The 24,680-nt window shown below is 52.4% G+C and overlaps 13 protein-coding genes; 7 read left to right on the forward strand and 6 right to left on the reverse strand.

The window, feature by feature from the left end:
* Positions 1-163: 163 nt before the first annotated feature.
* Positions 164-1,554, forward strand: RCC_11332 (uncharacterized protein; the record flags this gene model as incomplete). XM_023776553.1 has 3 exons in its annotated part: positions 164-371; positions 424-1,158; positions 1,220-1,554. 3 exons carry the CDS (start codon positions 164-166, stop codon positions 1,552-1,554), a joined length of 1,278 nt encoding a protein of 425 aa, XP_023632321.1.
* An 870-nt stretch (positions 1,555-2,424) lies between these two features.
* On the forward strand, positions 2,425-2,901 carry RCC_11333 (related to DNA-directed RNA polymerase chain RPB8; the record flags this gene model as incomplete). XM_023776554.1 has 2 exons in its annotated part: positions 2,425-2,747; positions 2,796-2,901. 2 exons carry the CDS (start codon positions 2,425-2,427, stop codon positions 2,899-2,901), a joined length of 429 nt encoding a protein of 142 aa, XP_023632322.1.
* A 247-nt stretch (positions 2,902-3,148) lies between these two features.
* On the reverse strand, positions 3,149-4,279 carry RCC_11334 (related to thiamin pyrophosphokinase-related protein; the record flags this gene model as incomplete). The annotated part of the gene is made up of 1 exon (XM_023776555.1): positions 3,149-4,279. The coding sequence occupies one exon, from the start codon at positions 4,277-4,279 to the stop codon at positions 3,149-3,151; it is 1,131 nt and encodes a 376-aa protein (XP_023632323.1).
* A 319-nt stretch (positions 4,280-4,598) lies between these two features.
* Positions 4,599-5,225, forward strand: RCC_11335 (related to DUF775 domain protein; the record flags this gene model as incomplete). The annotated part of the gene is made up of 1 exon (XM_023776556.1): positions 4,599-5,225. One exon carries the CDS (start codon positions 4,599-4,601, stop codon positions 5,223-5,225), a length of 627 nt encoding a protein of 208 aa, XP_023632324.1.
* A 1,372-nt stretch (positions 5,226-6,597) lies between these two features.
* On the reverse strand, positions 6,598-7,911 carry RCC_11336 (related to myosin heavy chain proteins; the record flags this gene model as incomplete). The annotated part of the gene is made up of 1 exon (XM_023776557.1): positions 6,598-7,911. The coding sequence occupies one exon, from the start codon at positions 7,909-7,911 to the stop codon at positions 6,598-6,600; it is 1,314 nt and encodes a 437-aa protein (XP_023632325.1).
* A 399-nt stretch (positions 7,912-8,310) lies between these two features.
* RCC_11337 (probable GTPase Rab6/YPT6/Ryh1, small G protein superfamily) lies at positions 8,311-8,995 on the forward strand (the record flags this gene model as incomplete). XM_023776558.1 has 2 exons in its annotated part: positions 8,311-8,875; positions 8,937-8,995. 2 exons carry the CDS (start codon positions 8,311-8,313, stop codon positions 8,993-8,995), a joined length of 624 nt encoding a protein of 207 aa, XP_023632326.1.
* A 476-nt stretch (positions 8,996-9,471) lies between these two features.
* RCC_11338 (uncharacterized protein) lies at positions 9,472-10,555 on the reverse strand (the record flags this gene model as incomplete). XM_023776559.1 has 2 exons in its annotated part: positions 9,472-10,461; positions 10,520-10,555. The coding sequence occupies 2 exons, from the start codon at positions 10,553-10,555 to the stop codon at positions 9,472-9,474; spliced, it is 1,026 nt and encodes a 341-aa protein (XP_023632327.1).
* A 1,853-nt stretch (positions 10,556-12,408) lies between these two features.
* Positions 12,409-13,183, reverse strand: RCC_11339 (uncharacterized protein; the record flags this gene model as incomplete). XM_023776560.1 has 2 exons in its annotated part: positions 12,409-12,438; positions 12,494-13,183. The coding sequence occupies 2 exons, from the start codon at positions 13,181-13,183 to the stop codon at positions 12,409-12,411; spliced, it is 720 nt and encodes a 239-aa protein (XP_023632328.1).
* Positions 13,184-15,156: 1,973 nt separating this feature from the next.
* RCC_11340 (related to SPS19-peroxisomal 2,4-dienoyl-CoA reductase) lies at positions 15,157-16,027 on the forward strand (the record flags this gene model as incomplete). XM_023776561.1 has 3 exons in its annotated part: positions 15,157-15,196; positions 15,246-15,415; positions 15,470-16,027. The coding sequence occupies 3 exons, from the start codon at positions 15,157-15,159 to the stop codon at positions 16,025-16,027; spliced, it is 768 nt and encodes a 255-aa protein (XP_023632329.1).
* Positions 16,028-16,136: 109 nt separating this feature from the next.
* RCC_11341 (related to MUS-26 protein MUS-26, involved in DNA repair) lies at positions 16,137-16,820 on the reverse strand (the record flags this gene model as incomplete). Its single annotated transcript, XM_023776562.1, has 1 exon — positions 16,137-16,820. One exon carries the CDS (start codon positions 16,818-16,820, stop codon positions 16,137-16,139), a length of 684 nt encoding a protein of 227 aa, XP_023632330.1.
* A 447-nt stretch (positions 16,821-17,267) lies between these two features.
* Positions 17,268-20,410, forward strand: RCC_11342 (related to importin 9; the record flags this gene model as incomplete). XM_023776563.1 has 2 exons in its annotated part: positions 17,268-19,864; positions 19,915-20,410. The coding sequence occupies 2 exons, from the start codon at positions 17,268-17,270 to the stop codon at positions 20,408-20,410; spliced, it is 3,093 nt and encodes a 1,030-aa protein (XP_023632331.1).
* Positions 20,411-20,857: 447 nt separating this feature from the next.
* RCC_11343 (related to ATP-dependent RNA helicase dbp10) lies at positions 20,858-23,746 on the reverse strand (the record flags this gene model as incomplete). The annotated part of the gene is made up of 1 exon (XM_023776564.1): positions 20,858-23,746. The coding sequence occupies one exon, from the start codon at positions 23,744-23,746 to the stop codon at positions 20,858-20,860; it is 2,889 nt and encodes a 962-aa protein (XP_023632332.1).
* Positions 23,747-23,954: 208 nt separating this feature from the next.
* Positions 23,955-24,464, forward strand: RCC_11344 (uncharacterized protein; the record flags this gene model as incomplete). XM_023776565.1 has 3 exons in its annotated part: positions 23,955-24,081; positions 24,130-24,317; positions 24,375-24,464. The coding sequence occupies 3 exons, from the start codon at positions 23,955-23,957 to the stop codon at positions 24,462-24,464; spliced, it is 405 nt and encodes a 134-aa protein (XP_023632333.1).
* Positions 24,465-24,680: the final 216 nt, after the last annotated feature.

Genomic DNA, 24,680 nt, shown 5'->3' on the forward strand with positions numbered 1-24,680 from the left:
CACTCACGTTGTGGTGGAACTGTCCCTACTTTGCGGAGCTGCCCAGATTCCTCGGTACTGTGGCGCAGACGCTATACAGCAGCACAAGTATAAGTAAAGCCCGTCAAGTTGAGACGGGCCGCCCTTCCCACGACCCAAACCACAGCGTAGCATTTCGTTCACGATGAAGTCTTYCGCAGTCACCTCCCTCCTTCTCTCAGGCGCCATCGCCTTCCCGTTCGTCATGGACGTGGAAGGTGTTGACAGCCGCCTCATCCAAAGCGAGCGTCAGCGCGTCCGCAGACAGCAGGCTGGCACCGGTGCCGGCAGCGCCGCGAACTGCCCGTTCAACCCCAACCACCAGCCCGCAAACCCCGTCACTGCTCAATTCCGTAAGAACATCTTCGTGCTCATCACAGGCAAGCATTGCTAACAGTCGCACAGCGTACAATAACGCCAAGGACGGCAAGAAGGGAGACGAAAGGGGAGGTTTCCTTGTACCAGAACCAAAGGATGCACTCCACGCCTTCAAGGCCCCCGACTACTCTAAGGACATTCGTGGTCCTTGCCCCGGCCTGAACGTCGCAGCCAACCACCAGTTCTTGGCTCATGATGGCATCACGACCTTCAATGAGCTCGTAGACGCCCAGCAGAACCTCTACAACGTTGGGTACGACTTGGCTGTCCTCCTGGGCATCCTTGGTCTCACCGTCACCGATGGTGATATTGTCACTGAGAAGCTTTCTATTGGATGTGACGCCACCAGCCGCACATCCTTCAGCCCAGCGCTTACTGGCACTGAGCCAGGCCTTGACGGCCACGACAAGTTTGAAGCAGACAGTTCGTTGACTCGTAACGACTACTTCACTCACGGAGGTGACAACTTCCGCTTCAACGGCACTCTTTTCGGCATGATGACCGAAACTACTGGCGGCCTATATGACCTGCAGGGTTTGGCCAAGTACCGCGAAGAGCGTTACCACCAGTCTCAGGCAGAGAACCCCAACTTCTACTTTGGCCCATTCTCCCTGCTGCTCTATGGCGCTGCTTCTTTCTTGTATGCGCTCATGCCATCCGGCCCAGACTACACCCCTGACGTCGCCACTATCTCCTCGTTCTTCGGAACCGTGAAGGGTAGCGACGGCAAGTGGAAGTTCACCGGTGAAGAGAAGATTCCAGGTAAGATCTCATAATTCCTACCGTCTGTCTTACTCGCGACATATGCTGACGCCAACTCTAGCCAACTGGACCAACCGCGTCAAGCCTTACTCCATCAAGGATGTCGGTAGAGAGATTTTCGCGATGTACAGTCTTCACCCCGTACCATTCGGTGGCAACACCGCCAACGGCACCTTTGATGTCATCGACTTCGGCAAGACGATCCAGGATGGTAAGCTCTCTGGTGGTGTTGACCCCAAGGTCGGTGCCTGCCTGCTCTACCAGCTCGCCACTGAGCGTGTTCCATCTACCCTCAACGGTGTTGTCACCCCAACTGTTGAGGCTCTCAGCTTCGTTGCCAGCAAGCTTTCCATGACCGACTTCAGCAACCTCGGATGCCCAGAGCCCCAGACCTAAGTGGGTTTCCAACAAAGGCAATTTTCGAAGCGCTCAGATTGCCAGGGGAGGAGATCATGACATGGAAAAGGATGAGATGTTCAATGTGATTACGAAGTTTGAAAATGTGTATATATTTCAGCATCGAGGTTCAAAGCAACTTTCTTGAAAGGGTTGTTGTATAGTCTGCCGCACAATACAACAGCACAACATATCAAACTCCTCAGCTAAATGCACTTCTTTCTAAATCTCGTCCCTGGAGTTTCCAACTGTCGCACACCAGCCTCCGGCATCCAACTGGCACAGCTATGCGAAGTCTGTCGTGATTCCGTTCAATCACATTCGATTGGCTGCTGGCTGCCCGCATTCTGTAAAAAGTAGTTTGTGCATCAAGGTGCCCATGCAGCATGTACGTGGAAGTGCCTCAGACTGTGAAGGCTGCGTATTCGCATATTTGGACACGTCGGGTCTTGCAATTTAGTTCAGCAGTATCACGCGCGCCACTCTGTTTCCCCTGATCTTAGCGCCATCGGCGAATTACGACTCGAGTTCCATGTACATTGTACATCTGAGCGACTCGTGATATTGGACGGGGTTTGCATGAGCGTGTTCGACACGATCGTTGGATTGGCATGTGCTGTCAGTAACCGTGTTTAATAAACGTCAGCTCGATTAGGAGATTGCGAGGTGCCCGTTGGCATGTGAAGAAGTAGTACATGMCTGTTTCATGACGCGGGTCCAGGCGGCGTGCGAATTTCGAAGTGAATTGCGGAGTCGGAACCGCCGAATATCAGCCGTTTGGCTTTTGCAGCAACAGCAACAAGCATTCCTCGACTTTGCGACAATCTCTCTTACAGCACCACCACAGTCTTTTGATCGGAGTTTACCAACATGACGGACGCGCAATTGTACGAAGAGACCTTCCAGGTCACCACACTTCTCGATCAGACCTACGACCGCGTGCACAGAGTTCTTGGAACTAGCCACGATTCCGCGACACAAATCACCCTTGATATCAACTGCGAGCTCTACCCAATCGCCAATGGAGAGAGCTTCCAGATGCTKCTAGCGTCGACGTTGAACCTTGATGGTACTAAGGACGAAGGTGGTGGGTGGAGAGGGAAGAGCACTGAGCCGACGTTGGCGGACATGTGGGACTATGTGTGCTACGGGAAGGTGTACAAGGTGGAGGATCCCGAGGATGGTGATCGAATGTAAGTGCGAAGGTTATGGCGGAGAGAAACATGCTGACGGCGGTGTAGCAAGGTCTATGTCTCGTTTGGTGGTTTGCTACTGAGTCTGGATGGACCCTACAAAAAGCTTTCTCCGCTGAAGATTGAGAATGTCTACATGCTGCTGAAGAAATGAGAGCAGTACGGCTTTGAAAACCACGACTTGAGGCATGCATGCTGCGATATTTGGTTGCATGTCTTGACGACTGCGAATGGGACGAATGAGACGAATGGTCATTGGAAAAGTCGATTAGCGAGGCGTTTGGGACTAGAAAGCATGGGGTCGACGCAACTAGCGGCGCATCGTGGGTATCATAAAGTGCAACAAGAGCATGGCAGATGACGTGGACGCCTTTCCATTCTGCGATAATCTCCACCATCGCTCATAGCGTTGGAAACTCGAGCCGGCGATGCATCCTCGATACCATTTCGATGTAGCCCTCGTCCGTCTCCATCGTTATCAGGCCGTGTCGCACGAAGAAATCAATCATGACAAGCGCGCAGTTTGGCTTGAACTCGCCGTTCCTCAATGAATCCTTCACCTCATCTATCGTCCGGAGATCGAATCGCTCAACTTCATCGTCGGATGGCTTGGGCACCACCTCTTCGGAGAGCTCCAGATCGTACACGTACTGGACCTCAGGCTGCAATAACTTGGTCTCGCCGCCAGCGCGCTCGTCCCGAATGTAGAAGTAGGTCACCGATCCCACCGCCTTGGCGCCATCTCGGACAACGTCCTCTGGCAGACTGGCCTCCTCCGCCGACTCGCGTACCAAGCTTTCAAATGGTTTCTCGCCAGTCGCAATACCTCCGGCAACTGTGTTGTCGAGCATTCCACCATATGTCTGCTTGGTGACCGCACGCTTGGGTACCCATATTTTCATCTGATCCTTTCCGTCGTCTGTTTTGCTCTTGACGTATGCTGTCATGTGAATGCCATAGGTGACGATACCAAACAGAGCACTGGCTGCTCTCTCTAAGCTGAAAAGCAGCTCTCCCTTGGGTCCATACACGGGGTACAGCTCATCTCTCCACTTGGCAAGAACTTTGAAATGGTTTGTCGCGTGCATCGCTCGTATTGTAGCTTCCACCACCTTACTCCTCTCCTCCTCCGTTGACCCTGTCACGAGTATCAGGCTGCGGTCTTCATCATTGATCTTCCAGTCGGGAAGACCCCGAAAGACCTCTGCCACTGATGGCAATATGTATCCCAATTCTGTCTCGGGGTAGTCTTTGACGTAGAGTGCGTAGTAGGTGTTGATGTGGGCGAAGAAAAGTTTCGGGTCTGTTTGGTAGTAGGGAAAGTTGTCGCATTCCTTGATGAGATCGAGATAGCTCTTAGGACCAGATGAGATGGGCTGCGGGTCTGCAATAGCCAATGTGATTGATTCGGTGTGCTCCAGAGTGTCTGGGTCAGCACTATCACCAGTCTGAGGCCGGGAGTCTTCTTCGTCTGAGCTCTGAGCAGGCCAGCTAGGCAGCAAATCGCTAAGTCCTTTCAAATTGAACGCCATGCTTTGTAGTCTCCAAAAACGGAAACGAGTTGGGGAGTCTAAGGTAGATAGCAAGGCAGAACGGCAAGCCAAGTAAGCCAAGCTGCAAGGTGATGTTTGCTGCGGGCAGTGAGACGGAATGGGACCCTTGCTTCCCGAAGCGGAAAGTGGGGCTAAACAGCGGGTGGGTTTGCCGCGAGAACTTTCTCCAGACGTCTCGACTCTTCGATCCAATGCCCAACCGTCTTCGAGACTTTCATTATATTACAAAGTCTACACTACGATGAGACACGATTGAGAACTTCCCGCAAAAGATTGCTTTCTCTCCACAATCAGCACAATGTTTGGCCTCATTATATCAGGACGTCCCGTGTACGCGGCACCGCAAGCCATAACCGAAGCCCAATACGCGTTCAGGATACCGCCAGCACCAGCATTCAGTCACATTGTAGTCTTCATGCTACCTGGAACCCAACTACCTCCTGGAACCGCCGCAACAGTATTTATACAGATTCCGCCCTCACAAGAATTCAAGCTGCTTGGTGGCATTGGACCCGGAAAGGAAAGCGCCATTTTCAAGGTCAGCGGACTGAAAGCCGGTGGAGTGAGCGGCGATGTCATGATCGACGATGCTTCGGCTAATGTCAACGGAGCTGTGACCGGCGACATTGTGGTTGGAATTTCGATCGAGCCCGAGGCGCAAGTTGCATCACAACTTGCCACGCTACAATCTGGAGGGCAGACATCTCACGAACAGCAGACTTCCAATGCCATGGTCAGGCTTACTTCCTCTCCGGCCGGCRAAGCTACGACGAAAGTGCTGGCCCAGAGGATCATCGGAAATGCGTTCAACTTTCTGGCATCTTTTGGAAGCGATACTGTTCCGTTGAAAGCCTTCCAAGACTGGTGGACGAAGTTCGAGAAGAAAGTGGAGCTGGATCCGTCGTTTCTGGAGAGGGAGRAATAGGCCTGACTTGGGGAGAATGTCATCGATTGACTCATGCCCAATGGCTCAGGCATCATTACGGCTCCGATGTCTGATGTAATGGAGTTTCGGCGCTTGAGGCATCTATCGTCCCTCGTCGGAACAGGTGCCGCGATGCGCTGCAGTAGAGTCTCTCTTGCCGCCAAGGACGGTACGTGTATGCGTCTTGCATTCCGCGATTCAGCCTACTTTTATGGGCCGCAATATAGACAAACAAGTCTTGAGCGTTGCAAGGGAGCCACCTAAACGGCGACACCACTGATCCGCCGTACCTCCCGAGATCGCCCCAAGAACCTGCCCAACAGATCAGTAGCTGTCTACTATGGCCCAGGCAAGCTTTTAGTTCACCGGATATTGAATCTCGCATAGAGCGGCTGTGCAGTAGACAGAGCCGTGGAGCAAGTCGAGCGTCAAGAAGAGATGATGAAGCACGGAAACGGGCGGCCACATGTACACCGCTTGACTACGCGTTCCTTCACCGTCCATTCTGTTCACCCCATTTCGCTGCGGGATGGGGTCTTCGTTCTTCGGCGGCCATGTGAGGAATCCTGCCGACATGGGAAGAAGGTCGATTGGCCAGAGAAGACAATTTCTCACTGCTAGCTGATCGCTGGCATGTGGATGGATCGAACGAACACATGTAGAGTCGGCTCTCGCTCAAGCTTAAGCATCTGGTCATCCGGGGCCTCAAATCATGGGTTCCGTCACGTCGTAAAACCACTTTTCCTCATTCCATCTTTTCCTTTCAGAGGGAGAATCTAATCCAAACCGAGAGAGTTACCAGTCCAGAACTCCGTCAATCACAAGTCCCACACGCACTACTGCAGGATCAGGCCGTTCCTTGTTTTACAATGATACTATGCGCTTGCACTTGGCAAGCATGCTGCCGTCGCGGAATGAACCTTTCGTGGCCATAGGAAATGTACGCTAGGTCCTTCCAGCAACCAGGAGTAGGCCTAACATTCAATGACAGACAAAGAGCACGACGCTTGTCGTTGGACTGGTGGAAATCCTTTCTGAAAATTGTAAACAGCAGGTAGACGGAGGTGTTGAGAGAGGCTGATAGAGAGCAAGCGTTGCGCTCCGCAATTCAAGTGCTACCAGCATAAACACACATGGATAGGCTGAGAAATGCTAACTCGCATTCTTGATCAGCAGAGCACATGGGAAGGATAGCTGAATCCGCAGTGGCATCAGTGAGAGGACCATGTGGTTATGATCTTTCCGGTTGAGAAATGATGCTCCCTTTTCACAACTAGTAGACCAGTATCGGGATGCAATGAAAGTCCTGCAATTATTGACGACGAGTCTTTTGTGGACATTAAAGCTGCGCTCGAAATTACCAGAGAAGATCCTACTTCAACTCCCAATCCTTGTAGCTCCACTTTTCTGTCCTGTATGTCTGCTTTTGCTTTCTCTGTCCGACAGGTTTCCTGATCTCAACCTTGCCATTGAGAAGCAGATTTCTGTACCGGTCCGTCAGAAGGTTACCCTCAGGCTTCAGCCTACGTAGAGTATCCTCAAGGTCTTCTGGAAGAGTAACCTCAAGCGGTGCCTCTGGCATAGCAACCTTCCCGAAACGACGCTTCACGATGGCGGCCTCCGTGCCATCGTCAGAAGACGAATCCAATTCGCCACCTTCCGTCCTGACAAGAGTTCCGGGTCTCGTGGCCTTGTCCTTCGCCGCTAGTTCCCTCGCAATCTTCTTGATGTGCTTTTCTTCCTCTGCCCTGATCTTCTGCTTCTTCTCCCACTTCTCCTTCTGCTCTCGCTCCTTCCTCGCCTTGATCTTATTCCTCTCCGCAGGCGTCTTTCGCTTTTGCATCTTCTTTGTGTGCACCACCCTTTCCTCTCCTCCGCTTTGGATGCCATCCCACTCACTTTCCCATGCACTTTCGTAGTCTGTGGCAAATGCTTCCTTCTCGGCCTCCTCAACCCTTGCCGCCTCCTCCAAAGCGGCTGCCTCTCTCGCCTCTATCTCCGCCTCGAGTCTCAACCTCTCTTTCTCCTTCTCAACCGCGGCAGCGCCTTCCCGCTCATACAGTGCCGTCCAGTCGGTGACATTGGGGTTGTAGCTCTTTCCTGCGTCGGGCTTCCTGACACTCGCCACAGCCTTTCCATCCTTCGTGATAGCGTTCGGTGCGAGACCCAAAGATCTTGGCGCAACCTTTGGCTTCTTCGGCTCAAGGAACGAAAACTTCTCTTCCTGGACAGGAGCAACCTCACCCCAAGGATCGTGCTCTGCCTTCTCATATTCCATCTGCATTCCCACGGCACCTCCATCCGCAATCATCTTTAGCCTTCGCAGATCCTTGTAAGAAACATACTCTCCATTCTTGCGTTTTTTCCCACCCGGTCCACTGCCCTCGAAGACTGTCACTTCATCTTTGCGCTTTCGTTTCGGGATCCCTGGAATGGCGCTCCGCTGGGCAAGGATCTCATCTGCTTTGAGGAGTTTTCCGCTGGCTTGTTTACGAGCTACCTCGGCGTCTCCAGCGACATCAGTGGTAAAGAGGTCGGCGCTATCCTTCTCGGCAATGATGCCACCGGCGACGAGCTCAGATCGGGTATCTTCGAGACCGGTTTGGACCTGAGTGAGATCGATGTTCTTCCTCCAGGCCTTGGTGCCCTTCCTCGAGGGTTGCTTGTGCGTTGCTGGTGCCGACATCTTTGCTGTAATTTTCGATTGCGAGCGGGATGAAATTCGAAGTGAAGTCCCAAGTTCTAAATTTTTGGGAAGCGAAGCGATGCAGGGTCCAAGTCCCAGATTGCCCGATTGGCACGTGCGGCACGTGCGGGTCTCTTGCACCTCCGTGTTCTGTTCTTGCAGTTTATATACATATTCTTTTAAGATCTCATCCTCGAGAATATACGAACACGTTCAGACATATTCGGGACGCTATCATTTACCCCACTGCGGTGTCTGCCTCTATACTGACAAAGTCCATCCAAGCCCGGCAGTCTACACCTGCCCGAATCTGTCTCGCCGCATCCGGAGGATCGATAATCAACACTCCTTTACATCTTCGGCCATACGCAGGACGACACACCCCGGATCACCTTCAAAATGGCGCAAACAGTAGGGAGTTACACGAATCCTCTCCGGAAATTCAAGCTGGTGTTCCTGGGAGAGCAAAGTGTCGGCAAAACCTCCCTCATAACGCGCTTCATGTACGACTCCTTTGACAGCACCTACCAAGCCACCATTGGCATCGATTTCCTTTCCAAAACCATGTATCTTGAGGACCGCACAGTTCGCCTTCAATTGTGGGATACAGCCGGCCAAGAACGTTTCCGCTCGCTCATTCCTTCCTACATTCGCGATTCCTCCGTTGCGGTGGTGGTGTACGATGTTACGAGCCAGAAGTCTTTCGCACAGACGCGGAAGTGGGTGGATGATGTGCGGGGAGAGAGAGGGAACGATGTCATTATCGTGTTGGTGGGCAATAAGACGGATCTGAATGAGAAGAGGGAAGTCACGGCTGTTCAGGGCGAGGAAGAAGCGAAAAGACTGGGATGCATGTTTGTGGAGACGAGTGCAAAGGTTGGACATAATGTCAAGGGGTTGTTCAAGAAGATTGCTCAGGCGCTGCCAGGACTGGAGGGTGAGGGCGTGCAGGCCCAAGCGAACAGTGAGTCTGCTAAGAGTGTTCAGTGGAAGAGGGAATGTATGCTGACATTTGACGTGCGCAGCTATTGATGTCAATGTCAACCAGACGAAGCCGGAGAGTGAGGGTGGGTGCAACTGCTGATCTAGCCTGGAAGAAAGTGAAGCACGAGGATGCCTGGAGGAGGAAAGCAGCATGACGATCCTCTTGTACAGAAGCTGTACAGAGTTCACGACTTCTTTGTCTATTGTCCCTATGGTTGAGACGTGAGGGAATCATGGACATTGTAGCGTGGCGCACAAGGCGCAATGGTTCAAAAGATTCTTCGCCCAGCTTTCTGAGAGAGCATAGTGAGAAACGATATACTTTAACTCTTCATYCGATCCCTGCCACTACTGTAGCGCTGTTTTGGTAATCGAGGTGCAAGTCTGCGTGGAGGACTTCGTGAAGTGAACAAGGTTCAAAGAGAAAATTGTCGTGAAAGCTATATATGGGAATCGAAAACCACATCCCATCCTTCGTGCTGTGAACGTGCTGTACAGAATTTCCCCTTCGTCCATCATGCCACCCTCTCCGGTCTCGTCGCCGGGAAAGGTCATTACCCTTATCGTCCTCATCCACTACTCTGGCAAGCCCTTCCTCTCACTCTTCGCACTGGAAGCACTCATCGGAGGTGGCCCCGTCCCACTTCGCGCCCTCCTCTCCCTCTCGCCAACGCCCTTTTGTTCCGCACTGCCGCTCGGCACCTTTACCCTCAAAGCCTTCCTCCCACCTTGGAACCTCCCACTGGTGGCTCTCTCCCATTCGCTTAACATGCCGGACTCCTCTCCAGGCATGATTTCCTCCCGTCCCAGCCAGTAACGTTTGGACGGGAACCTGACCATTACTCTCCCCAGCTTGCCTCTCCAGCCCTCCACGGTCTGGAATGGATTAGAAGCCATTGTCGCATCCGTAGTGCTCTCGAACCCCACACTCCCAGCCGAGGCATTGGCCACGGATCGCCTCAAAACGCCCCTTGCGTAACTCATCACCACCAAGCAGAAGTACACTCTGATGAGGCTGAACAGCGCCAGAAGACCAATGCTCGTCATCATGTCGCTCTCCAGTACCATTCCCGTCGTTGTCCCCACCTGGCTGATCACGACCGCCTCTTGTCCCGAAAGCAGTCCCGGGGCCGGTTTCACGGTGACTTCCACCGCCGTGGCATTCACATTCGGATTCGTGAATCCTGCGGTATCGTCCATCATGCCCTCCCCGGGCACCTTTCCAATACCTCCAGTCTCCTCACCAAAATGTTGCGCTAGAAGCACAAACCATCCCATCCCAAACAGCGCAGTGTATGCGGCATTTATAACGGTGTCCAGAACGTACAGCCACGCCAACGCCAGGACTTTCAGCGGCTCGCTCGGTCGGCTTCGGATCGCGGGCCCCAGCCATGCTGCCAGACCCAAGATAATCAGAGAGTAGATGTAGTGGGAGAGTTGTAGCGGGTTGAGCTCATAGCCGGTGAAGAGCGCGAGAATGCCATAGAAGCCCGTGACTTTGTTGATCAGCAGCGTTAATGTTATGAATTCGGTGGCTGTTCGGAGGGAAACAAAGCGGAGGAGTGTCTGGATTGGCATCAGTACGGTCAACATGTTGTTTGGTGGACCGACGGGGTGAATTTACGCGCGGTTTTGGGAACTGGAAGATTGAGAGAGGCATGGCTGCCTATTTCTCGCCGCTCGAGGGGTTTTGCGCTCGGCGCGGTGAGCGGTGGGTGGCGGTCGCGCAGCAAAACAGAAGTGGGGTGGAGATGCTCTGGTGGTATCCGCGACTCACACCGTTTCTTCCTCGTGTGTTTGTACACTTTTGACAAGGGGTTTAATAAGGTGAAGAAGTTCCACGCTGTGCACTGTCAGCCGGGTGGTTCTTGTGCGCGCCCTCGTCCACACATCCCAGTTTGATCCAGCACCAGCCCAGCGCTTACCGATCGGATAATCGGAGTTTCCCGTTTCCGAGTTGTGCAGGGACTCCCGAGGGTCCGGCTCTCACCTCTCACTTCACCTTCAACGTCGGGGATCCCATCTCCATGTCAACACCAAGGGCCGGTGGAGGTGAAGGTTGAAGCTTGCCGCCCCTACTGCCTTGAACATCGACGACACGACCAATCGGGCATGATCAACGGGGCATCCGCATCTCCGCAAGACTGCTTATCATTGTTGCTACATCACACTACGATGAGGACCGGCGAGCTTCAGGTTTCCTGTCCCTCGCACTCGCACATTCCCAACGCTCGTTACCCATATTCTGTCACTGAAGAACCCCCGAAAATGCACAGAGACAGCGGAAGAAGAATACACGTTGTTTGAATGCTGTGCATACTGTCCTAGCAAGGAAGGCTCATATATCGAATAGGCCTGTGGCACATGTACGCCTGCCAGTCAATACTTGTCTCATCGTGCAGCCCAAGGAATGGTTGGAGCCACACCTAAGCTCGCTGATCTRTTCAAGACAGGCCTGCCTCCAACTCCGGGCACGCACCCTGCAAAGCAACCTCGCCTCGAGTCTTTCTCCGCCGTCTTCAGTCAAACTGTCTCATAACTCATAACTCATGAACTCATAACTCATAACTCATGAAATCATAACTCATGAACTCATAACTCATCATGCCCTCGAACCCAATCCATGGCTTCACACGAGTACCTCATCAACTTGCCAGACACCACAAGTCCCATGCGCTGCATGTCGGGTGCAGCACAGTCGAGGCCGCACTTAGCTTTAAAGCATCGAAATTGTACTGGCTCAAATGCGCGTGGTTGATTCAAGTCCGCCATTTGCAATAGCCGTCTTTGCGATCTGGGCAGTCGATGGAAAAAGGTCCTAGAGACCTAGCTCCTCTTTTCGTGCGGAAGCCGAAGATGATGAGATACCGGACAATCTTCCTTGCGGTCTTCACCTTGATCGCCACCATTCTAAACATTGCTGTAAAGCACGATACCTACGACAGATCCAAGGAGAACCAGCAACACATAAATCCCGTATGAAGTCCATTGCGTCCCCTAGCCAGACCCAAACAATGTCCCTATACTTCTCGTTCACTGGCAAGAGCCATGTTGGAAACAACTAGACCAATGTCATTGGCTGTAAGTGCACGGAGGAGCGTCTGGAGCTCGATTGGGGGTGTGAAGTCATAGTCCTCGACGATTGCGCGATTCGGCATGTGTGTATAAGAACAAGGCTGGCGGTTCCCAGGCGCCCCTAGACAACGGCACATTTGAGTACTGCGAGAATACGCTATTGAAAAAGTAGGTCAATAATTCGACGGCGAAGACGAAAAAGTCAGAGATGTAGCGGGAAATATGAAAAACCAGTATGGTTGTCATAAGGTTGCTCGCAACTTGAGATGACCATTTGTATCGATATTTGCTTACATTAAAACCCACAGCCTCATGAACTGACCAATCTCAGGGACGAGATGAAAGCATGGCCAACCTCGCTATGCGAATCGTCGCGCTTTGACACCTTTGTATCAATTTTCATTCCTGGTCTCTTGGTCACGATTGTTGACCTAACCCTCAAATATCGCAACATGCGGCTTCGAAAATCTGGACCAGCGTCAATAGAACACTGTAAAGCCGAGACATTGATTTGAGCACTCACCTCCTTCTCCAATTTGATAAATCTTACCTGGCCCACTAGTGCCCGATTTCTAACTTCGTCTGGTCGTAGAAGCTGTCTAAATGTCTGCGGGAATTCGTTCAGCCAATCTTGACATTCATGTCGCGCCACGAGCTGGCGCAAGTTTTGAAGTTGTGAGGCGAAGTTTTCTTCTATTCTGTCGACATAGAAATGGTGATTTCGAGTCCGGGAATTATGATTATTGCCATCAGTTCCCGTGGGAGTCCGAGAGAGCGGAGGAAGCGTGAGATTTGGCATTAAACAGTAGATCTTCAGCCTCAGGAGAGGCATGATGTCGCAGTTGGCCCGGGAAGATATCCACTTTTGCATCACCGTGATGCTCGGAAAGATGAAGGTGGTGCCATTGTGGAAGAGCTGGTCGGCATAGGTGTCGCATGCTGCTAGATCGACTTGCATCCAGCGTGGCGGCCTCCAACTTTCATCGATCCGAACGACCCGGTGTATCTTGGCAGCACAGCGCGGGCTGTGAGCGCATGGCTCAAAAGGTGAAGTTGTAGATTTCTCGAGCGTAAAAGTGTCGTCTGTGAAGACGAACGACTTGATCTTAGCATAGAGCTCCGGTGGCAGGTCTTCGATGCGATTTTTGAGCCTCTGGAGGGCCATGGAGTCTGCATGTTGGACAGTAGAGCCGCCAACAGTAGTGAAAGACATGATAGGTTGCTTTGTTGGAGGTTTTTGGATTGCGGAGTGGCTAATAACCAGTTTGGATGATATTATGAAAAAAGTGAATCTCGGATGAGGGAACTTCCTTTGTGGGAAAGTACCAGTCGAAAAGACATTGCACAAGGTTCGCTCTGATGACTTTGCGAGGGAGTTGGGATGTTTGGTACTGTCTCCGTCAGGTACCAGGACCATATAGTGTTACCGTGGTATCTCAATCAATTGGGGAACGAGCAGGTAATGACGCGTGTCATGCCGTAGCAAAAGGCTGGACAATCTTCAGGATGCAAATAAAATGCGTTAGCGCGAAGCAAAATCACGTGGGAATTGAATCATCAATCCTCTCGACCTTTGTAGTTCAACAGATCCGAGTATCAGCCAACGCCCTCCTAATACAAATATGTTGGCTTACTTTTAAAAGTTCAGACCGGCAGAATATTCTGCTCGTGGGGTATCCATCTAGTCCGTCCAAGAGGCAGTGTGTAAGCTGATTTCCAAACCAGAGAAGACTCTCATCAGCCGACCGTGGTCGATCCAGCTATTTATGAGAGCTGCTGCCACCTCCAGTCTCAATCTGTATTCTATACCGCCTGGAACTCTGCCAAAGCATCAGGGCACCATCTCTCGCAGACAGTCGCGCTTTCAGACGCTCAAAAAACAGACGATGTCCTGTTCTATCGTGATACTCATCATGGCTGCTACAAATTTATCTCCGATGCGGAATTTAAGTGCTATACATGCTTTGAGATCATGAGGCTAGAGCAATGGTAGCGCCCAGCATGACGCCGTATGTACGAAGCATTGAAATGATCCCTAAGAGGTAAACTAGATCGGGAGTCGATGTTTGAACATATTGGAGCTTGGGACGATCCACTACCTGGAGCCCTGCTCAGAACACCTAAAGCGACAATTGTGGAAGCCGTTGTTGTGGAGAAGTCTGAGAGGCTCAAGGCTGATCGTGTTCCGGGACTTCAAAAGTTGCGTTGACGATCTTAAGGCTGTCGTAGACCTCTTGAGCAAGGCATTCGAGGCATGCGCGGAGTTTCGCGAAGCGGTTGTCGGATGGAGAAAGAATGGTCGATATGCTTGTTCTTTTTCGTCGCCTTTGTGTTTGTCGCGGATGCGCAGGATGGAGAAGCGAAGTATGGTAAGGTCGACCGATTACACACCCGGATCACAAACTTCAGATGCAGCCATCAAACYAGGAGTTCCGGTCTGCCGCTCCCACCAGAGAAGTCGAGACGAGAATCATTCACTGAGAGAGGACCTTTTGAGCAGTAATCCTGGACGAGGAAGGGCTGAGCGATTTTTGGTGCAGACGGCGTCTTCGCCAATGAGTATTTGAATGGGGCGGTCGTTGCAAAGTCTCCTTGTGTATGTCAGCTGTCGTCCGAAGGGTGAACCGACTTATCCAGACAAGTTTGAATGGCCTCCCCGTTTGTTTCGATGGTCTGAGTTGCAGAGACGAGACGTCTGAGACCGAATGTTGAGAAGGAAAGGAGGCTTCGCAGAGCTGGAGGAGTGGAGCTTTGCGCCTTGATAAGAACGCCTTGAATGTAACATGGTATTCTGATCTCTGGAGCGAGAAACCCTCGAGGTCATCTCTGGGCGTAAATAGTTGTCACTTCGATCTCTGCGAGAAATTGAACATGTGTGTGCTGCAGATCGAGTTTAGTTGTGATTTAAGGCCGCTACATGCCTCGTTCTACACCTCGCTCTGGCAGAATTCATAGTGATGAATGATTATCATGCTCGCAAGGCACATGCACTTCGTCGCCAGGGTTTGTCGTGTGGGTGCGACCAAGGGTAGGAGATCGACTTGGGCGGGCCAGCGAGCGATGTCGCTACGTCATCAGCTCAGCTTTAACATCTTGCTTACTCTACCTCTCCGCATGATAGTACTTTGCCATCGTCTTGAAACGAGGGAGTGCACAGCGAACGAAACAATATTCAGATCGGAAAAGATGCATCTAGCACTTGAGAAGAAGGTCGTACTTGTTACTGGTTCGTGACGCACTCATCCATTGATGACCCAATGCTGATTGGTAACCAGGAGGAACAAAAGGCATCGGCCGGGCTATTGTGCGAGCGTATCTGAAGGAGGGCGCCACGGTCCACTTTTGTTCCAGAACCGCAAAAGATGTCGAAGCAGCGAATGAGAATTTGTCCAGTGGTGAATTCGAGGGACGAGCAATTGGGGTTGTGGTCGATGTAACAAACAAGGTAATGCATGGTTCCGACAGAGCTTCGGCACCAGCATGTAGCTGACTTATTCAGGACAAACTGGCCGCATGGGTAACCTCTGTTGCCAAGGAGAACAGTCGGATTGACATCGTCGTTGCGAACGTCTCTTCCCTCTCCATGGAAGACACTACCGAGAATTGGCAGGCAGCTTTCCAGACTGATCTCATGGGCACTTACCACCTAATTCAGACCGCCCTCCCACATCTTGAGAAGAGCAGAGGCAACATTGTTACCATTTCCTCTGTAAGCGGTCGGGATGTGGATTTTACCGCTCCTGGTCCATATGGCACCATGAAAGCCGGCTTGATTCACTACACTGCTCAGCTTGCTCGCACTCTGGCCCCGAAGGGAGTGAGAGCAAACACTGTCTCGCCTGGTAACATTTACATCGAGGATGGCGTGTGGGGTGACATTGAGAAGAAGGCGCCAGAGTTCTTCAAGACTCAGATGGCAGCAAATCCATTCGGAAGAATGGGCAAGGCTGAAGAGATCGCCGACTCGGTCCTCTTCCTTTCCAGCGAGAGAGCGAGTTTCATCTCAGGAACGAATTTGACAGTCGACGGAGCGCTGTGCACAGGGGTTCAGTTTTAGATCAGGAGAACGAGCATGAAGCTTACGCCAGTAGCAGGACAGCTCGGTCGTCGGTCGTGATTCACGGGTTAAATTGGTCCGTAGATCGAACGTTCCCCACTGAGTAAAGTCATCCCGCAGTGCCCGTGGCAGAGTCTTTCTGTTCAGTCTGCTTTCCGCCAAACTCTTCAATCCATGTCTCAAAGATCATCTCGCCTGCGTGCACAGCTCTCACTGGGGTGGTCAGGTGTGCTTGGCGCGGGCCGGGTCCTCTTTGACCAGGCTGCACTGGCATCCAGGGTTGAGGATGCGAGAGTGGAGCGTTGCCCTCCCCCTTCAGTTCAATGGCAATTGTAAAAGTGCAGCCTTTGGGTAGGGGAGCCAGGGTCGAGCTGCAATTGGAGAGCTTGCTCATAGTCGCTCTGAGCTGCTCCTCAAGATCCACTATAGGCAGGAGCGACCCATCTGCAGCCTCGAGGATGACATCCACATCCGAAGCCGCGACTGCTGGGAAGCGGGAGACCTCGAATACAAAGCGCTCTAGCGGTTTGTTCTGCTTGCTGTAGATGACAACGGCTATTCTGTCGACGGACCCTTTCAAAAGCTCCGTGTCCACCGAATTGATGGCGTCGTTGATCCACTCGCAAACTTTTGGATGGCGATTCTGGCGAACGGCAAAGTTGTACTTTCTTGCGGACAGGAAGGACGTCTGTGGATAGATGCCGCGTTCGTACAGAATGGTGTGAATGGCGACGGTGAGGAAGTCTGTGAATGCTGTGACGAACGTGCGGAACGTCGGCGCGTCGTCCGCCATTCCACTGCCGCCAGATCGAGGCGATGATGTTGTTGATGAAGTTGCTGTCTCCTTCGTTGTCGAGCGTGTCAGGTTCGCGTCGCGGCAGATCTGACCTAATCGGCCCCACTTTTTACTTTTCCACCGTGGAAGGAGATATGTTCACCCACCAGCCAGGTTGCTTGGATCCTCCATCTACTCATCAGACGGCAAATATTCGAGTGCAGAGCTATTCCGCATCACGGACCTACAACAAACAGGATTCGGTAGATTCGTTGTTTCAGAAGCCGGTGCACCGGAAGTCGCAGCCGCGGCAGTGACAACTTTTTTCACTGTTTGTTCTCATCAAAGAAACCACCTCACCAAGCTCTCTCCCCGCAGAGCCACTTTTCGCAAACTTCACGGCCGTCAGTCTCGAGTCACATAATCACCGCGCGGAGTCGAGAGTGCGACTAGCCATTTCCGACCATGGAGGAGCAGCTAGTGCAGCTATTTACCGAGACACAGTCTCCCCAGGAAACCACACGCAAGAATGCAGAATTGCTGTTGAAACAGCTTCGAGACCAGAACTCGGACTTTCCGTTGGGATTGATCTCTGTTGGTGCGCACGCCGAGGTTCCTCTCGAGATCCGCCAGGCTGCTCTCCTCTACCTGAAAACTTTCGTCCTGGCGTGCTGGTCACCGCAATTTGACGAATTCGCGGGCCAGCTGTACGCGGATGATGGCAAGAAAGCTCAAATCCGCCAGCGCCTGCTTGATCTGGCATTGAGTGATCGCGACGAGAGGAAGATCAAAAGTGCTGCCAGTCTCGTGGTGAGCAAGATTGCTACTGCAGATTTCCCAGATGAGTGGCCAACGCTCTTGCCTACCGTGCTGAATGTGGTGAGCACTGGAGTGGATGCACAGCTACATGGCGCCCTGAAAGTGCTCAACGAGCTCGTGGATGATTGTTTTGGTGAAGAGCAGTTCTTCAGCGTTGCCAGGGATCTTGTCCGCGTGATGTTCGAGGTCGCGACAAACGAGAGTAGGAAAGCTACTTTGCGAGCATTGGCAGTGTCTGTCTTTCGCTCTTGTTTCGACATCCTTGAAATGGTCATGGAAGATCATAAAGCAGCCGTGAAAGCCTTTGCGGAGGAGACTCTAGGGAGCTGGATTGCTTTCTTCATTGACGCCCTCAAGACACCTTTGGCGCCCTCACCTACCCAGATCCAAGAATCTAGCGACCTGGTTGCCGCAGAGGTCTACCGTGGCCACGTTGCACTCAAGCTGCAGGTTGTCAAAGTACTGATGCGAATCCGATCGCTGTTTCCAGGGAACCTGTCACCACACAGCCCCGCCTTGTTCTCCGCAACATGGCACGAGCTTTCCACACTGCAGGGTCAATATCAGGCAATGTACATTGAGGATGACATGCAGGGTCGTCTCGAGGATGCGGACGGACTGCCGTACACTTTGGACTTCTTAGTCCTCGAGGAGCTCGACTTCATGCAAGCGTGTCTGCGCGCACCACCTGTACGCAAGGAGCTGGAACAGCAGCTCCAAGCCGCCAACGGAGGGCTGAGCTGGATCACCGATGTTATGAAGATCGCAGTGGCCTACGCTCAGATCACGGTCGAGGAGGAGGGCCTATGGGATATCGACTGCAACGTCTTTCTATCGGAGGAAACCAACGTCACAGCAAATTACACTCCGCGATCAGCTTGCGGTGACCTTGTCATCAAGCTAGGGGAATGGCTGAACACCACGGCTGTTGAAGGCCTGCTCACATACACTCGTTCGCTCTACTCTGAGAGCTCCGGATGGAAGATGAAGGAGGCTGCTCTATACCTCCTCAACCAGCTACTAAGTGATTTCCAAGACGTGGAAAAACAAATTAGCCCAGAGGCTGCGCAAAGCTATGTGGACTTCATCCAGCACGCCTTGCAAGAGGACGTCGTCTTTCTGAGAGCGAGAGGCCACCTTGTCGCTGGCAGTCTGATACGGACCTCTGGGGTCACTCTCCAATCCGTGGCGGCCGCTTTCATGGAGGCTTCTCTACAAGCAATCTCACAGGATGCGTCGGAGATTGTTCAGGTCTCCTGCATTCGCACGCTTCAATACTACCTTTCCTCCCTACCGTCAGCCGCTATGCTAGCGAAACAGCCAGCTATCATCACCGCTCTTTCAGACTTTATCAATGCTCAGGATTTCGATGATCTCGTCGATAGTGACGATATGTTGATCACCATCATCGAGACTTTGCGTGACGCCATCCTGCTAGACGTACGAACATGTCTCCAAGGTGGTGGGCTTGATCTACTTTTCACGGTCGCCAGCCGCGGAGCAACCAACTTTCAGATCGCACTTATGGTTGCGGAGACCTTTGAAGATGTCTCGAGTACGATTGCTGAACTTGGCAGCGAGGCGTATGCGCAGTTGACGACAAAGGTGTTACCTTCCCTCATGGGCGCCTTTGATGTTGCCACTTTGACAGAGGAGAATGCCTTGGCGAACCTTGCGGCGGAGCTGCTGTCTGCGCTTGCAGAGAACGGAACCACACCAATGCCTCCCGGTTTTGTTGTCTCGGTGTTGCCGCGCCTGAACAGGCTTTTGCTTGGCTCCCAGGATGACGAGCTTTTGAAATCGTCTACAGCCGCCATCCGGCACTTGATTCATCATGATCCCGAGCAGGTATTCAGCTTTCAAGACCAGGACGGCAAAGGCGGACTTGAGGTGGTCCTTGTCATTATCGATCGCCTCTTAAACCCGGCCGTTGATGATCACAGTGCTGCAGAGGTTGGTGGCCTTGCTGCAGAGGTCGTCGAAAAGGCTGGCTCTGACAAGCTCGGTCCTTACCTCATGCAGCTTCTCCGTGCGGTCGCTGTTCGACTCGCCACTGCAACCAAGGCCCAATTCATTCAAAGCTTGATTCTCGTCTTTGCTCGTCTTTCGCTCATCTCCGCACAAGAAGTCGTTGGCTTCCTCGCCGACGTACGTGTTGGTGAGCAGTCTGGTTTACAGGTCGTCATGAGCAAGTGGTTGGAGAACTCTGTGAATTTTGCCGGCTATGAGGACATCCGAGAGAAGTAAGTGACCTGCGCCGAGCATTACCGACTGATGCTAACGTAGACTCAAGTGTTGTCGCCCTGTCCAAATTGTTCGAGCTTAATGACCCTCGCATTGCTGAAATCCAGGTCAAGGGAGACATGATCATTCCCACTTCAGACCGCATTATGACTCGATCTCGAGCGCGTCAAAACCCCGAACAGTACACAATCATCTCAGCACAGCTCAAGATCGTCAAGATTTTGGTTGATGAGCTTCTCTCGGCCTCAGGTAGCGCTCGTAACCTGGACGCTGCTGCTGCCGCTGAGCTAGATGACGATGATGAGGAGGATGAGGGCGAATGGGAAGACGAYGATTTCCTTGATCTGGCCTCGGGTATGACGAAGTCTCAGCTCATGGCACTCGGCGCTGAAGACGGTCCCGGGATGTCGCGTAGCAGGGATGATGAAACTCAGGCCTATCTGCTTGACTTCTTCAGGAAGGCTGCGCAAACTCCTGGTTTCGATGAGGTGTTCAACGCGCTTACGCCCGGTGAGCAGGAGAAGTTGAGGACTATGAGCGACTAGTGGCTCGACGGAAAAGCGATTTTTACGGGAAATGAAATGCATGAGTGCACCAGCGTTCTTGCAAACGAGGAAGATACCCATATGATAGATGAAAGTCATGGAGTTGAGAACGAATTAGACTGGTCATTATACAGCAAGACATGGCCACTGCACTATCGATAATGAGCATGTTTGCCCTTACCTCTTGCGAGATTCTCATCCCGGAGTGGAGTTGATATCAACCCCTCCTGTGGCCACCGCTGTAGTATTGAACACGCATTCCCTCGTCAAACACCCAGTCGAACAAATACCGACACTCTGTCTTTTCACAAAGGCCATGAATTTCAACGCCAATGTGTGCGTAGGCCAACAAGGTCGGAGGGGTGTAACAAAGACAAGTCCATGTCCTGCTTCGATGTGAGCGATAGCAGCCGGGTTACATGTATCATCAGAGATATCAAGGTCTTTTTATCTGCCACCTCTTCCACCGCCTCTGCCACCTCTTCCGCCTCCACCTCGTCCACCACCGCCACCGCGTCCGCCGCCTCCACCACCTCGTCCACCACCCCTGCCACCCCCTCTACTCGCACCTGCGATCCCACGATGCTGCGGCCTAGCATTCTTCCCCTGCCTCTTCTCCGCCTCCAACCTAATCTTCCGCACATCCTCCGCACCTCTCAACTCACTCTTCCCCTCCTTCGCGAATCTACCCCTACCCTCCGCCTTCGCAGCCTCAACCTTTTTCTTCCTAACCTCATAATCATCGCGGTACTTGTCAGCAGCTTTGGGCGCCAACTCCTGCTTATGCTTATACCGCTTTCCGCCACCGATGATCCCGCCTCTCCCAACCGCGCCTCCACGTTGACTGGAGTTTTCCAGCTCGCCAGTCCTAGGCATACGCTCCACACGGTTGGCTTTCCGCCACGCATCAAATCTTCCACTCTTGAAGGAAGCTGGGATCTTCTGTCCGCTCTCTCCGCGAATCATCTTTGCGCCCTTGGAACCGTCCTCGTCGTTGGCACGGGCAACATATTTCTTCGCTTTCTTATCCCATCGCAGCCCCTTGGCTTTCGTAGCGTCTTGGAAACTCTTGCTTTCATCATTTGTGAGATCCATAGTGGCGCCTCTCGCAGCTTCCAGGAAATGCGCACCACCGGCGCCTGTATCGCGAGTGGCATTTGTACCACCAGAGTGAACACCGTAGCCACGATCTTCAGCGAGGTTCAACGTTGAAGGCGTGTAAGACATGAAGTGCTCAGAGTCTTGCCAATTGCCTTTGCGCTTCTTCTTCCCAGGCAACGACTCGTCAGCGGGCGTGGCGAATGTAAGTTCCAGCTCATCATCGGAAGCCTCTTCCATATCTGCTCCACCATTTGGTTGGGTCAGAATGAGCTCTTCTTCGGAATCCTCATCCATCTCCTCGTCGGCGTCGGGGTTCCGCGTGGGTGCATCGTTGTCCGCCTCATCCTCTTGCGTCTGCTTCGCAACTTGATGCTTCGGCTCAATCTTGGCTCTCCGCTTCTTCATCATCTCACTAGCTTCGTTGTTCTTTCCTCTTTGGCCGACCTCAAATACCGTCTCCACCGGCCTGAAGCCACTGACACGCGCCAGCATGTCCAGTCTTTGCTCCTCAAGTCCTGCATCTTTGCCGTCATCGAAGAGCACATTCACGCCCGTGGAGTCCTCCGCTTGTGCAATGCCCTTTGCACGTTTCACACTCTCCGCGGACGCGCTATTTCTGGTTCTCATGTATTGTTTCTCTCCCTTGCCGGCGACGTCACGCTGCAGCCTCAAATCATCATCGTCGTCTAGCAGCTTTTGTGCTTCCTCGCACAAGCTCTCCATTTTCGCACGCTGCATAGAGCCGACCACAATGGAGTTCTGAAACATTTCTCGCTCCTTCTCCACTCTGCCGACAAGTAATTTTCGGCCGAGAAAGAGTTGTAAATCGAGCAGATATGGCATATCCTGGTTGGTCACCAGGCTGTAACTCCATCCCTCTTTTCCAGCTCGGGCAGTTCGACCAACACGGTGGACAAAGATTTTTGGTTGGGATGGGAAGTCGTAGTTGATTACATTTGCAAGGATAGGGATATCCAACCCACGGGCAGCAACGTCCGTGACGACCAGGATGTTGGTCATACCAGTACGAAAGTCCAACACTTGCATCTTCCGGGCAGTCTGGTCAAGAGAACCATAGACATACGAGGTGGCGTATCCGTAGGCCTTCAGGAAAGATGCCAGWTAGTCGACGTGATGCTTGGTCGCAGCGAATATCACGGTGGAGTGCTCGGATGGCATCTCCCGCGGATCATCGTTTCCTCGCTTTCGTTTCTTGTTGTCTCTCTTTTGGGGCTCCCTAGCCTTGATAGCCGCCACCGTCTCTCCTGTAGGCATCTTCACGATATCTTGAAGGATGTGGAGGAGGGCACCTTCCTTTTCCGCTCGCTTGACAGTGAAGAAGGCGCTCTGCAGTCCCGGTGCAATCTTACTCTCGGCATCCAGACGGACCAGTTTTGGATCTTGAAGACCGGCCCGGGCAAATTCGACGAGCGATTTGGGTAGAGTCGCAGAGAAGAGCAAAGTCTGTCGGTTTGACGGCAGAGAATGCATGATCTCGAGCAGTTGCGCGGCAAAACCCATCTCAAACAGTCTGTCTGCCTCGTCGAATACGACATACTTGACACTTGACAGCTCCAAGCCCATTTCCACCTTCAAATGCTCAAAACGACCTGGAGTTGCGATGATAATGTCCGGATTGCTGGCCATGCTGCTAAACTGCTCTTCCAAGCTGTCTCCTCCCACCAGCAGTGTTGTGCGTAGATCGGATCCCCGGCTCATCTCTTTCACCACCTTCAACGTCTGCAACGCCAATTCTCGCGATGGTGACAAGACGATTGCTCTCGCGCCGACCTTGGCACTATGCGACTTCAACTTTTCAATCATGGGAATCACGAATGCCGCCGTCTTTCCTGAACCCGTCCTGGCCATACCCACCACATCCTGTCCATCCAAAATCAAGGGGATTGTCTTGCGCTGAATCGGTGTTGGTACGGAGAAGCCTTTTCGTGTAATGGCCTTGAGGAGGTGGGTGTTGAGGCCCATGGACTGGAAAGCGCCCGACTTCTTCCCTTTCCCATCGCCTTTGCGGTTCACGGCTGCCTGCGCCGCAGTGATGAACGCTTCGTCCTCATCGTCACTGCCGGCCAAATCGACTGCGGGCAGATTCTGGGTCTTTTGCACGGAAATCTGCTCGGCTTCGGAATCGCTGGTGAAGTCGCCATCTTCGCCGCCAAACAGTGATCGGGAGATGTCGAACTCGTTCTCCGAGAGCGCTGGCGAGGCTGCGCGACCCATCTTGGGAAGTTGAATGTGGGTTGTGCCGGTGATGGGGCAATTCTGCCCTTGTCTCTTCGCATCTTTTTTTGGTGGGTCCATGAAAGTCAAAATACAATAGGCGAGCGATGACTAGCGCCGGGCATGGCTCCGTACGCCCTATTGGTTACCAATGCCAATATTCTCAGCCGCAACTTGTTTCTTCTTACCCACCACATCAAAAATTGCGATGAAGGTGTACGATGGAAGCTGCCATTGCGGCAACATCAAGTATACGGTGGCGCTTAACGAGGCTTTGGCTCCCGAGGGCACAGGCATCATCACACGCTGTAACTGTTCCATTTGCACGAAGAATGGTGGGCAACTTCCATCCTATCCTTGAGCCATCCACTCATGTCCTCTAGGCTACTTCAACGTATATCCTAGAAGGGAGGATGTTGTCTTCGAGAATGGTTGTGACAGCAAGCTGAAGTCATATCTGTTTGGAAAGAAAAGGAAGCCGCATCGTTTCTGTCCCGAGTGTAGCAGCAGCATTCTCATCGATTTCAAGRACAGCGATGTCGAAGATCAAAGACCATTGCTTGCTATGAATGTAAATGCGCCTCGGCTTCCAGCACGAATACCTTATGCCWGCTGACCCCAATGGCAGGCAAGCCATTTCAAGGACATCGATCTCGCAAACGCCAGCTATTTTTACTACGATGGCAAGACCAAGCTGGATCCTCCCTATCAAGGTTAATCGTTGGCCATCAGCAGCTTAGAAGTCAGACCTACAGCAAAGTTTGGCTATGGTCGGCTTGGAATTACAAGACTGACGACCAAAGTTTCATTTCTCTTGCACTCAACAAACTTGGTCAAATGTCTTGAGAACCATCATCCAAAGTCACATTGGCCTCTCCAACAACATGTGTCGTATTGGTGGCCACAGCTGAAAGATCCCACTGACGAGGTTTGT

Source organism: Ramularia collo-cygni, assembly GCF_900074925.1.
Source record: "Ramularia collo-cygni strain URUG2 genome assembly, contig: RCC_scaffold29, whole genome shotgun sequence".
NCBI lineage: Eukaryota > Fungi > Ascomycota > Dothideomycetes > Mycosphaerellales > Mycosphaerellaceae > Ramularia > Ramularia collo-cygni.